At 47.4% G+C, this 14,252-nt stretch overlaps 2 protein-coding genes across 2 annotated transcripts; both read right to left on the bottom strand.

Moving 5' to 3' along the window:
* Nucleotides 1–132: 132 nt before the first annotated feature.
* Nucleotides 133–2,698, bottom strand: pcdhb (protocadherin b). The gene is made up of 2 exons (XM_076164879.1): nt 317–2,698; nt 133–159 (listed from the first exon to the last, which is right to left on the bottom strand). The coding sequence occupies exons 1-2, from the start codon at nt 2,696–2,698 to the stop codon at nt 133–135; spliced, it is 2,409 nt and encodes an 802-aa protein (XP_076020994.1).
* A 4,138-nt stretch (nt 2,699–6,836) lies between these two features.
* Nucleotides 6,837–12,825, bottom strand: LOC143011878 (protocadherin-10). The gene is made up of 4 exons (XM_076164881.1): nt 10,300–12,825; nt 7,873–7,931; nt 7,634–7,761; nt 6,837–7,539 (listed from the first exon to the last, which is right to left on the bottom strand). Exons 1-4 carry the CDS (start codon nt 12,823–12,825, stop codon nt 7,235–7,237), a joined length of 3,018 nt encoding a protein of 1,005 aa, XP_076020996.1. The 3' UTR covers nt 6,837–7,234.
* Nucleotides 12,826–14,252: the final 1,427 nt, after the last annotated feature.

Here is a 14,252-nt window from a genome sequence, read left to right on the forward strand (position 1 = left end):
CCTCCGCGGAAAAAATGTTACCAAAATCACGTTTTTTCCGGTTTCGCTGTAACATTCAGCACCACGGAGCTGTCCGCCCCTTTCATGCTCCAACCAACGATTGACTGACGTCAGCCTCGTCTGGTATTTAATCTAGTGAACAGCGTCACCCGTTGTCCCCTATGAGACCGCAGAGTACGAGTGAAACCACTTCATAACTTAGAGGTGGATGATTTGAATCAAATTCGTCACCTTGATGGCAAACACATGTAACTACAGCATTAGAGTGTATCTGAAGTGAATGTAAAGTGTATGAATATACATATATGAGTCCTACCTGCAGAGTGGAAGCTGCAGAGCCACTAGTCTCAGACACTCCTGTGCTCCTGGGTAAACTGGACACGATGTATCTGGAGCCCTTTGGCGCAGGCTGTCTGACCACCATCTTTCCTTTCCTGGTCTCAGCCAGAAACAGACTGTACCAGTAAGCATCATTGGACACCAGAGTGGAGTCTGCGATGGTGGAGTTCCTCTCACTGATCACACTGTTCCTGCTGGGAGGAGCCGCTTTGCTGGGATTGGGTGTCTGACACTTGAGCACGATGGTGACCAGTATGGTGATCAGCAGGAGAAATGACACAGAGCCCAGACCGATGACCAGATACAGGTTGAGGTCTGAGAAGATGTCATATTCTAGAGGCACCTCTGTCATGTCAGAGTAGGCCTTCACAGCAGTCTCCACTGTGGACAGTTTGATGGTGACTGTAGCAGACAGAGCAGGCTGCCCGTTGTCCTTGGCAACAACAACCAGTCTTTGGTGGCGTGGATCTCTGTAACTGAACATCCTCATTGTCCGGATCTCTCCGTTGTACTGGTCCAGACTGAATAAGGTGGCGTCAGTCACCTGGAGAAACAGGTAGGTAATCCTGGAGTTGTGCACCGAGTCTGTGTCTAAGGCTATCACCTTGGCAACCAGAGAGCCTTTATCCGTGGATCTGGGGATCTTTTCCTCCACCACTGAGCCGTGCGCTCGCCAGGGAGACACAATCACAGGAGCGTTATCGTTCTGGTCCACTATAACGATATGGACGGTCACATTACTGCTGAGTGGAGGAGAGCCAGAGTCTCTGGCCTCAATGTGGAACAGGAACTCCTTCTCAATCTCATAGTCAAAGGTTTTCAGTGCGTAAAGATTCCCATTCTCTGGGTTGATGGAGAACAGCATGGACATGGAGGTGTTGGCTATCTCCTTCTCTATGATGAAATACACTAGATACTGGTTTTCATGGAGGTCAGGGTCAAACGCAGTCAGGGAGCTGAGCAAGGCACCAGGTGCATTATTCTCCAATACACGTATAGTATAAAATGACTGAGGGAACTGTGGCGCGTTGTCATTGACGTCCATCAGATGCACGATAATTGTCTCGTTATCAGATAAAGGTGGCGTTCCTGCATCGGTCACAATCAAAGTAATGTCATATTCCGGCACCTTCTCACGATCCAATGGCTCGGACACTATCAGCTTGTAATGCGTGACTCTGTCTGATGACTCGTTCAGAATAAACGGCAGGTGCTGATTGAGGGATAAACTGACTTTTCCGTTGTCCCCGGTGTCTCTGTCACTGATGCTGACCAAAGCTATGACGCTGCCTACCGGGATGTTCTCATCCACTGTGCTTTTAACTGACTGAACGGTGATTTCCGGATAATTATCATTCATGTCAGTCACGTGGACGACAACCTTACACTGCCCCATTAACGGAGACGCCCCTTTGTCTCTCGCCTCAATGTACAACTCGTAGAATTTCATATCTTCATAGTCTATCGTGCCCTTCACTGTTATCTCCCCTGTGTTAGGGTTCAAAGCAAACACTTCTTGTGTTTTCTCAGACGTGTAAAGTGTAAACGAATAAACGATCTCCGAATTCAGACCCTCGTCTAGATCCGTAGCGTTGAGTTTAATCACCAAGGTGCCCATAGGCGAATTCTCCGTCATATTCACCGTGTAGGTCTGTTTGTCAAACTGCGGTGCGTTATCGTTTGTGTCCTGCACCCGGACAATAATATCGGCAGTGCCCGAACGGACCGGTACTCCCCCGTCCACGGCAGTCAGGATCAGATTATGAGCAGCACTCTCCTCTCTGTCCAACGACCTAGTCAGCACCATATCGACATACTTCGTTCCGTCACTGCCCGTCTGGATTTCTATCGTGAAATGCTCGCTGAGGCTGAGTGTGTATGTTTTGATCGTGTTCACGCCGACATCCGGATCCACGGCGTTCGGCAGAGAGAATCGCTCCCCCGGTGTTGCCGATTCTGAAACATCTAATTCTACTCTGTCCCGTCGGAAATGTGGGGCGTTATCATTTATATCGGTTATCCCTAACTCAATATTGAAAATACGTAATGGACTCTCGATTATAACGTCTAGCTTCAGAAAACAGCTCGTCGTTTTCGTAGGACAAAGATATTCCCTGTCCATCTTTTCGATAATGTACAGCTCGCCTGTCTTTTTGTTGACATCTAAATATTTTTTGTTGTGAAAAATGTCAAGTTTTACCTCCCGCTGTGCCAGTCCTCCGAGCTCAAGTCCCAAATCTGCGGCAAGATTTGCAACAACAGACCCCCTCTCCATCTCCTCGGCTATGGAGTACCGAGTCACAGACAAAGCAGAGGGCCACACTGCACACAATACAAAGACTGCGGTCTGGAAATGCATCCTGACGTCTGCAGGGACCGATGCTCCGGAAAACGTGCTGTTGCTGTTTAAAGACCTTCGAAAAATATCTTAGGACATCATTTGAGATGTTGATATGGAAATAAAAATATCTTTGCGCTCCATCAGAAAGCAGCTCAGACGTGCACCAACTCCTTTACGAATGGGTGTGTCAATACCTCTATGAGAGCTGCGCCTTAACATATAGTGGTGAACAGTGACACCATGTGATACTGACTGTACATGACCGCAGTGCAACCACACAAAATATGGACTCACAAGTTCCAAATAACGTTACATATACACACAGCTGTGCGTTTATGGCAATGGAGATGTTCAGCACCATGGACAGCAACCAAGCACATATACTAAAGACAAACGGTTCTATTAGGTTTTATTATTGCAACTACACTTAATTACGCACAATCAACGCAATTCCTGCTCAGTTAAGTCAGTGTATTTTTCTATTACACTCCAATATGGACTTGAGAACTTTTGGTTGTAATGAAGCTATGTTTAATTTTTGTGACATATACAACACACATAGTTAGGCTGTATAGAATTTGTCCTTTTCTGTCCCTGACACAATGTACTTATCACATCAACCATACAATGTCTGCACCACTGTCAAACACAGCGGTGAAATCCACGATAATTTTCAGTTATTATTGTGTATCTGTGAATATTGTACTGTACAATAAGACAACAAACTCAATAATCAACATGACACTAAAAATCACAGTCATAATCCCAAAACTGTAGAAAACACAGTACACAACTGCTTGAAACATGAATGATACCACTCCATACTCTGCGTATTGTGACATTGATGGATGCACTTCACCGCTTTGGTCAGATGCTTGCTGACCCTGTGCTGATCACCCCATTAATCTTGCTTCCAAAGTTCAGGACATGCTGGAGAAGTGATGAGATGGTAAATGTTGCTCCAGCCCCCTTAAAGTCTTGCTTTTTATCAATAAACAAAAATACTCTTTCTTTTCTACAGTATATCCTCTCACAAAATGTGCAGACATGAGCACATTCAGTCTTTCTCTGTCATGTCCTCTGGGATCCTTAGCAATATCCATTTCTAACATTGTTGCTGTTCACCATTGTGTACCTGTAGGTCCAGACTACATCAAGTCTCACCTGGAGCAGCAGCCCATAGTGCAGGCAGATGACCACCAACCCATTTCATCACCGGAGGAGGAGGACGACTACTTTGCCTCTGGAACAGGCCAACATTCATCAGTTCAGAAAAAACAAAAAGGCTGAAGTTAACGTTTTAAAACAAGCTCTGACGAAAAAAATTTCAACCAAAGCTACTATTTGTACTTTTAAGCCTTTACGTCCCTTTGATTGCCTCCCTAGGCATTTTCAAAATCACACATATTGTTCCACAACATTAATACTACTATGACAGAGTTTGTTGATGATAGCAAAGGTAGTCTTTCAGTTTACTAAAGCGAAGCAGGCGAACTTTGGATGGGTACATTTTTTTTTATTTTATTTTACTTCTTCATTGGAAATTTGGGAAAATCTGTGGTCAAATAAAACTTGTTGCTTTAATAAATGTTGCTTGTGTGTATTCATTCTGACTGAAAGATGGTCAATAGAATTTCATTAAATAGCCAAGATCATAATGTAATACAATAATACACAGTTTTCTATCGTTTCTATTCCTATACCGTTTCAAATGGCACCTATGGCAATACAACGATGCAACATCAAAGCCTTTAAGGAACAAGATTGAAATAGACTCACCCAACCTCATTTCTTGATCAGAATAATGTACCATCATGTAATTCCCTCGAAGGAAGGGCAGACACAAGTGGGTTTTTTTGCTCCTGGTTTATTTGAAGGCGTCTCTCCAAATCCACCGGGAAAACTACAACACACGCACACAATATTGACATGAACAACATGTAGAATAATAGTTTACCAAAGTAAAACAGACAAACTAAACAAATACCTCGTTGGCTTCATGCATCTTCAGGGTCTTCAGATGCTTAGTTGTAACCATTTACATCAAATTATAGTCCGTTTTGGCCAACATAAACTTTCACCGGAGCTAATCAAAATGACGATGTTTGCTAGCTGCTTACAGGTGTCGCTTACTCACGCGAGAGCAGACCAACGAGACTTGCACGTGAACCTTAGTTGAAATTTCAAAATAATAGTAATATTACTTGCACTAAATGAAATGATGTATAAATAATAAATGCCACTTAAATAAATTAACAATTATGACTATGGCAACAGTTACATATAATAAGACCTTTTATTTTCAAATCATAGTTTTGAAATCGTAACATGTTACACATAATAACTATATACTCAGAAACAGTGGCTACATTTGAATGACCTCACCTCGGATAACTACTGTTTACTCTTCATACTTAATTTTAGACCATGTACTATTATACTTACTGACTTAAGTAGTACTTTGACTTTTACCTGCATCTCTTTTTGTGGATATTTTCACTTTTACTTGAGGGAAATGAAGGTAAATCAATATACTGTAACAAGTAGTAATCGAGAAAAAAAACTGTGGGTCTGTTTCTCATCACTCTCCCAAGTTTCGTCTCAGTATTACGTCACTGAAGCCGCCTCTCCCACCCTTTCTGTGCCTGGACACACATGGTGCACAACGATTCTTACTCACTGACACCCTCTGCTGGCAAAATGTGTTACAAACCCAAAGTCTCAACATGGTGCAATGGTTCAGTTTGTGCAGTTCTATAATGATATATGAAGGAATCCCAGGATGAATACGTTTTTTCCAAGTTGAAAACCTGAACACCGCCTCTTTGAAGGTGGTTAATGACTCTTACTCTGATTATCAATGAGCGCTCTGATCTTGTGCTGGGACCTGTGGGTCACATGCATGTGCAGTTTTGGGTTTCCAGGTAATAAATATCTTCTTTAATGAGCTCAGAGCCCTAATTCACAACAGGGAGGAAAATGTGCTTACAAAGGGACTAAATATGCTCCACATATGCTCCAAACAGTAAATCAACCTTCTTTGCAATTGTTCAATGTACGCTGCGCCCCCTTGTGGTCAAATGAAGAATCTGAACTGAGAGAAACCTATCAGCACCACTGCAAGGGACAGCTCCTATTGTTTGATGGGGCATAATGTGAGGCACAAAAAGAGAAATACTGGGGGATTGTGTTCATTTCCTTCATATACTTTTATTAAGAAATGCTTTGTATGTCCGTCTAAGAGCAGAGAGTGAGACACATTCCAAACCTTTATTTTAAGAACACGGCTCCATCCCCTGTCTCATTCCAAAGTGGCCTAAATTCCACTGACCTTTCAGCCGTCCCCACGGATCACCTCAGCACAGAGAAGGTCAGCCCTGCTCCCCCTGCTCCCCTCTGCGCTCTCTACGGAATCCAGTTCCTTATTAACGGAATTATTTTCAATCTAAGCCACATGCCGACCTAATTAAAAAAAAAAGCTCCCATTCTCGCCTGCTCTTGTCTGTTGATGATTGGAACCCATTCTCTGAGAAATAAGATGTAAAAGGGCACGGCGAGAGAAGCCACGGGCCCTCCAGCTCAGATCCAGGTGTGGCATTTTCAGCTGAGCCCCCACTTCCCCCCTGATGCGCGTATTCGTATTCGTGGTTTTAATTAAAGTGATATTTCGAGACAGGAGGTTCTGTTTGTTCAGTTAATGAACCCCACTATTCTCTGCGGGCAAATGGAAATGCAAGCACTCCAATTAGCATATGTTAGCATTTTACTGTGTTTATTCCTCACCCTGGAAAACAGCTTACCAAGTAGAAAAGCTCTCCACTCTTGTAATGGTATCAGAGGAACTTTTCCCCCCACAAAATAATTGACTCAAACTAATTAAACACAGCACTAGTAAACATACTTAAACCTAAATGCACTTTGCGACCAGAGTTTCATACATAATCCCTCATAACTGCCTTAACACATTTCAGAAAGTAGTGACCTCACTCTTTCCATTGACAGCCATATAAGAAACATGAGGGGGGGGAAAACATATGAAAAAAATACTTTATTTTCATAAATGTATACAGTACATATGTGGGGACGATTCCCCCTTTGCTCATTACAATAGTCTGCCTCAGTTGCAGCTTGCATATTATACAGCATCATACTATTTCTCCATTTTCACACAAGCTGTTCTAAAGAACAAACACGGACATTTTGTTATATCTTCATAAACCAAAATATAAATATATATAAATTCATGAGGATGTGCAAATGGTCAACCACTAATTTGATTTGATGTAAAACCTTTTGGACCAACTGGTGCTCCGGTTTGATTGTCTAAATAATAATATATCCATAATAATAATCATAATAATAATAATAAGACTGATCCAGAAGTTTATATATAGATTTTCTCTCGCTGATTGAATGAATTCATCCCTTCTATTTTTCAGAGAAAAGGAAAATAATGTCTTGATGAGTTCATATACTGAATGGTTTCTTCCTCCATTTGCACTGAAGAGTATTCATCCAACCCAGTCATCCATTCAGGCAGTCACTGGTGAAAAGTCAGTCATTGTACAGATCGTTGTTAATCATGGCCGCCTCTCCCTGGGGGGACATCTGTAGACGCCGCTTCTTTCCAAAGGTGGAGAATGAGTTGTGGACATCCAGTTCACTTCTCTGCACTGTGGGCCTCAGAGTGCAGAAGCCTGACGGCGTCCCTGGGATGTATACATTGTGGTGGTAGTCGGGCGGAGGGTGTGGGTGCGGGTGGGCCTGAATGGGTGGCTGCTGCTGTTGGGGTGGAGGGGTGCACACGGGGGTCCAGGCTCGAGGCGGGACACCACTGGGTGAAGGAGACATTTTATAATCTGAAGAGAGAAATTAAGAATTTGGTGTTTGGCTGTATATGCATGCATACACAACCACACACGTGTGTATGGTGACGGGCTTGGCCTCTCATACCTTTGGCTCCTCTCATGTGAGTTCCCCAGGTCCAGTACTGCCCAGGTGCCATAGATGTAACGTAGTTTTCTGGATCTGCATGTAAGGCCTTACGCATCAGGGTTCCATCCATGTTGATTGAGTTATAGCTGCAGAAAGGAGGGAAAGACAAAGAACATGTATAAGTATAAGAGTGTATGTGATAAAAGGCAATTGGGCACAAGATGACCAAATGTAAAGGTCAAATGTCAGGTCATTACCTTTTGATGGAGGAGTTGTGGTTCTTTGGGAGAGTCCAGTCAGTGTTCGGCTGCTTCAACTGCAGGAAAGAACACACAATCCAATTTACTCAATACCTGTGAACGCACATCTTGGTACAATCACGCAACACGGCTCTGCTTCAGTGTAAAGCAGCTCAATTAAATCAGTCTTCATAACAAACGGCTGTTCAGTCTGTTCTGCTGATGGCTCACAAGAGGAGTTGATGTGAGTTTGCACTGAAACTGACTATTTTCTCTGATGGATGGCTGCTGCCGCCCTGTGGATGTATGGAAGGACTGCACTGGATGAGACGACCTGGAGCTTTCTACCCCTGTGTAGCACAGCGGGAGGTGGGGAGGGAGAGAGAGAGAGAGAGAGAGAGAGAGAGAGAGAGAGAGAAAGAAAGAAAGAAAGAAAGAAAGAAAGAAAGAAAGAAAGCTCCCGAGTGACACTTATTTCTGGTTCTTATTCTCCTCTTATGGATTCCACGCTCCATTAATTCACTTACGGTTGTTAACGAGGAGAATGCGACGTAAGCGTATCGTTAGAATTGCTGTTCAAAATGCATTTTCTTTGCCAGCTACACACACACACGCACACACACACACACACACACCCAAAACCAATTAGAACCCCACCGGGATGAAACGAAACACGATTGTAATCTTCAAAGGAACCCGTGCCAGGGAGGAAATTAAAGAAAATTACCCACGTCATTGTTTTGTGGAGTTTTCTGCATCATTTTACATTAATATGTGCCCGATGGTCGTTTAATTAAAAGTCTCTCACGGCGCAGAGGAAAGTTTGCGGTCCAGTTCGCCATATTTCATTCCAACTTCAATCTGTCAGCGTAAAGGTCGCGTCGTCTTATTCAGTATTTGTCTTTGAGATGCGTCATCGTCCCACTTGACGCGCGCGTTAATAACTCAGTGTGAGTCACGCGTGGGAGGGGGGAGGGGGGCTGAAGGGGAGGAGGGAGGGGCGGGGGGGGGGGAGGGGCAGCCGAGGGACGCCACACCGGTTGAATTAAGGCAGCAGCCAATTAACGTTAAAGAAGGAGGGCACTGTCTCCTCAAGGAGTGTGTGCGTGTATGTGTGTGAGTGTGTGTGTGTGTGAGTGTGTTTGGCTGCGGGCTGTCACCGCCACTGTGACCTCGAAATCCCTCATTGCGTGGCCAGGGGTGTGTGTGTGTGTGCGTGATGTGCCAGTGACCGAGCTGACATCTCTCTCACTCTCTGCACCCCCCCCAAACAAAGAGCCGATAATGACCCCCCCCCCCTTCCTACACACACACAAACACACACCCCCTCCTCCCCCTCCCACGCTGGATTTCACCAAACACTGCCCCCATAAATCCCCTTCTCCTCTCCTCTTCTCTCCTTCACATCTCTCTATCTCCTCCCTCGTCCCTCCTCTTCCTCACCTTTTCCTTTTTTCCCTTATTACTCGACAGACATGAATCCTCGTAGTCTCTCCCTCGCATTCCAAAAGGACAACGCTGGGGTGGGGAGAGGGGGGGGGGGGGGGGGGGGGGGGGGGGCGATCTACAGGCGCGCCACGTCCCAGCCCAGCCAGGTCCTTGCCCCCTTCCTCCTCCTCCCTCCTCCTCCCTCCATCCCTCCCTCCCCCTTGTCCTCCCCCCTTTGTCTCCCCAAAACAGACCCTTTGCCATTTGTCATCAATAATGGACAGCTCCCCTCGCGTGTACTCCACGTTGTGAGCAGCATAATGGCTCGGCTGTACCTTTGCCCTTGAGGCTTAGTTAGTGAGGTTATCTGCTCTATTACTTTCAGACAGGACGTGTTGTCACTAAACCTGCTCCAGACGACTGACTGTCACCTTGACTACCACGGATAACCTTGACTTTACCTTGAAAGTCAGGTTAAAGTGCTAGGATAATGACAGTGAATGATGAGGAGATTAAGTCAACAAATGAGCTGGAAATCGGTTTATACGTGTAAAACGCTGGAGAGTGACATTCAGAATTGAAGGCAGACAACTTGAATCACACCTCTGCTGCCTCTCACAGTGAAATCGATCTGTCACCTCAAGCTACAGATGCATGTTAGTCTATACGGTTTATGCCCGAGCTGCACACTTTCTATTATAACGTAATCTCGTGTAATCTCGTTTAATTTCGCTGGTGGAAACATTATATGATACAGAATTAAGGAGCGTAATAGCTGTAATAATGGAACAATGGGCAGCACGTAATGTGAATCACTTCTTCTTATCGAGCGTTGATGAAGCTTTGTTAGGGATCTGAGCTGAGTTGTGATGAGGCTGGATGTGTTTGACCTTCATGAGGGAATGTCGCTGTCTGAATGTGGAGATTAGGATCAGATATGAAACCGAGCCCGGGATTCACCGGGACACAGAGTGAGTGTGTGTGTGTGTGTGCGGGGTTTGGCTGATGGCTCTATACCTCGCTGGGAGTCGTGGCTCCGTTGTTGGCGGAGGAGCAGCGGCTCTGCTGCGCGTTCCACGAGCTCTCCGCGCTCTTGGCCGCGTTGTTCCTCGGTGTGCTGCTCGGGCTGCACGGCTTCAGGAACATGAAGTCACTTTTAGCGGACTCCGGGGTCAGGCACACTTTGTAGCAGTAGGACTGGGACAAGCTGCCGTTCCCGCTCACTTCCATGCAGTTCGTGGGCACTTTGGCCGCGGCTGAGATCTGTAGGTTGAGGTTGGATTTCTTAAACACCTCCGGGGGCGGATCGGGCTGGAACCCGCCGCAGCAGCAGCAGGCGAACGGGGGGAGGTTGTATCCGCTGAGGGTCTCTCTGTCCTTGTAGCACTTGACCGCAGCCAGAACTATGATGGCCACCAGGAATATAAGAGAGATCGTGCTCAGTGACACGATCAGGTAGAGAGCGAGGTTTGAGGGGGGCTGCGGGCTCAGAGTGAGATCCCCGAAGTCTGACAGAGACTCCGGCACGCTGTCTACCACCGACAGGATAATGGAGACGGTGGCGGAGAGCGGCGGCTGTCCATTGTCCTTCACGAGTATCACCAGCCTCTGCCTGGTCGCGTCCCTCTCCACTAACCGGCGTATAGTCCGGATCTCTCCCGTGTACAGAGCCACGCTGAACAGCCCCGGGTCGGTGGCTTGGATCACCTGATAAGACAGGCGCGAGTTCTGCCCCGCGTCCGCGTCCAGCGCCGTGATCTTGGTGACCAGATATCCCGCGTCCACCGAGCGCGGGACAACTTCAGTAGCGACGGTTCCGTTTTTGGGGAGGGGGGACACGATGACAGGCGCGTTGTCGTTCTGGTCTAACACGAAGACGTTGACGGTGATGTTGCTGCTGAGAGGCGGGAAGCCGGCGTCCTGAGCCCGCACCTGGATCTGAAAGTTTCTCAGCTGCTCGTAATCAAACGAGCGCAGTGCGTAGATGTTGCCGTTGTCAGAGTTAATGGAGACATAAGTGGACACGGGCATCCCCTGAATCTGTCCCTCCAGGATGGAATAAGACAGATACGCGTTCTGGTTTGAATCGGGGTCGAACGCTGTGACCGTACAGATGGAAGCGCCCGGGGCGTTATTCTCGGTCACATAGACGGTGTAGGACGGCTGAGAGAACCGCGGGGGGTTGTCGTTAATGTCAGACACTTGGACGAGGATTGTCTTCCTCGTGGACAGCGAAGGGGAGCCCAGGTCTCGGGCCGTGAGCGTGATGTTGTACTCAGACAGCGCTTCTCTGTCCAGGAACTCGCTCGTCACTAGAGTGTAATAGTTCTTGAAGGATGTGTGCAGCTGGAAAGGGACGTTGTTGGGAATCTGGCAGTCCACGTTCCCGTTCTCTCCCGAGTCCCGGTCCATGACGCTGATCACGGCTATCACGGTGCCTGGCGGCGCGTCCTCTTGGACCGGAGTGGACACGGATGTTAGAATGACCTCCGGCGCGTTATCGTTGATGTCCAGAACGTCCACCAGCACTTTGCTGTGCACCGCCACGGCGGAGGGACCTCTGTCCCTGGCCTGCACGTACAGCTCATACACGCTGGCTTTCTCGTAGTCCACGATGCCTTTCACTCGGATCTCTCCCGTGTACGGATCCACGCTGAACAGTTCGCGCACCTTGAGTGGTGCGTGTCCGCTGAACGCGTAGGTCACCTCCCCATTAGAGCCCTCGTCTAGATCGGTGGCGTTCAGTTTCAAAACAAGCGTCCCCCTCGGCGCGTTCTCCACCAGACTCGCCCGGTAAACGGAGCGATCGAACACGGGGACGTTATCGTTCGCGTCTAACACCGTGATGGTTATCAGCGCCGTCCCGGATCGTTCCGGCGCGCCCCCGTCGAAGGCGGTCAGGACCATTTCGTGCTTCTTCTGCTGCTCCCGGTCCAGCGGCGTGTCCAGGACGAGCTCGGCGAACTTACTGCCGTCGTTGCGCGTCTGGATGTTCAACACAAAGTGCTCGTTGGCGCTCAGCTGGTAGGAGCGCAGAGAGTTGGTGCCCACGTCCTGGTCCTGCGCGCTCTCCAGTGGGAAACAGGATCCGGGCGCCGCAGACTCGGTGATGTCCAGATTAAACTCGCTCCACGGGAAACCGGGCGCGTTGTCGTTCACGTCTAAAATCTCCACTTCCACTCTGTAGAGTTCTAACGGGTTTTCAATCACGACCTGTAAGTGTAGGAAACAGTTCGGACTCCGCTCGCAAAGATCTTCCCTGTCAATCTTCTCGTTGACGAACAGAATCCCGTTCTCCAAGTTTACCTCTAAATACTGCCGCTTTGCGCCCGAGACGATGCGGAATCGACGCGCCGAAAGCTTGTTCACATCCAAGCCCAAGTCCTCGGCGATGTTCCCCACAAACGCTCCGTGCTCCAGCTCCTCGGGGATGGAGTAGCGGATCTGAGCGAGGACCAGATCCACGACACACGCACACAGCAGCAGGCAAACCACCAGCCCGGTCACCGGCACCCAGCTGCGTCTGGAAAGCCTGGGATCCATCTCTGCGGGGCGCGTACAGTCTCGTCATCCAAACACCATTTGTTTCGTGAAGTAAAAAAAGCTAAAAAAGTGAAAAACAAGACCGGAACCGGGACCGGGTGTTGGATAAATCGTGTGTGTAACTTTGCGCCAGAGTTCAGATGTGAGAGGGAGATTGTCGCCGTATTGAAGCTCCACGCGTAACGCCGATGCGGTGTGAACGGAGGAGGCTCGCACTTTGATTTTCCACTGTGTGAGACCCTCGAAGGGGCTGGTGGGGAAATGTGTGTGTGTGAGTGAGGGAGAGAGAGAGAGAGAGCGCGCGGGCGAGTGTGTGTGTGTGTGTAGGAGAGAGAGAGAGAGAGAGAGAGAGAGAGAGAGAGAGAGAGAGAGAGAGAGAGAGAGAGAGATGGAGGGGGTGGATGTTGCTTCCCTCTGCTCCGTATTGGAGGACGCCGACGCCAAGTGCGATTCTAATTACTGTAGACGTTTAACCCTTTCGTGTTCTCGTGTCTAGTCTCTTCTTCTTGTTCTTCTTCTGGGCTTTCAGGGATCAAAGGACGCGTGGCTGCGAGTCCAGACATCAGAGACAGATTTGGATTAAAGGGCAGATTGTTTTAAGGATGTCGTGCAAAAAAGCTGCACAGCTTTTTCACAGACAGTTGGTACAGATTTGTCTTAGTGAGCGCAGCGTCTGCACAGAGCTGTGATGGGGCCATTACATCGCTGTATAGACAATAAATACAGGCAATAAAAGCATCTATGGAGGCTTTAAGCACTCATTCCCTTTATACTCCAAACGGGCCCGTGGCCAGTTGAGGCTGCAGCGGGACTCCATAGTTCCTCTTTAATGAGATCTCTTTGAAGATGAATGCTCACACTGCACAAACACTCCAATTCATTAATCATCAAACACAAATTGGGGTTTTACAGAAAGAATCACTGATGCATCAGGATATTCCACTTTAATCCGCATTTAATTGAGTGTGAGCCATATATTTTGGAGGTCAAATATGATTACAGTGACAATCCTGAGAGAGGCATATATACACACACACACACGGACAAATATGTATTACATGGCTGTAATTCGGTTAAGTAGACCTGAGCATGTATCAACATAATCAACATAAAAGCAATGCCATTAAAGCATAATCATACTTGACTCTAATCAGGTTTTATAGATGGGATTAGGCGACGGGTTGTTGATACGGCAACCTGGAGACGATACAGAAGCAAAGATTGACCTTTTATGCGCTTCCTGAATAGACAAGTGACTTTAGTTCATGTTAAATAACTTGACTGGACCACCGAGAACTATTAGTGTTTAGAAAAGCTGGAGTGTGATCATAGTGTGGCACATGTTTGCTCACATCTAATCTTTGTGCTGCTAATCCTGGTCAGTTAAACCACAGGGGGGGGGGGGGGGGGGGGGGGGGCGGGAAGAG

The sequence above is a fragment of the Genypterus blacodes genome, unplaced genomic scaffold (genome assembly GCF_046128005.1).
Source record: "Genypterus blacodes isolate CSIRO-AG114 ecotype Tasmania unplaced genomic scaffold, CSIRO-AGI_Gbla_v1 ptg000139l_1, whole genome shotgun sequence".
NCBI lineage: Eukaryota > Metazoa > Chordata > Actinopteri > Ophidiiformes > Ophidiidae > Genypterus > Genypterus blacodes.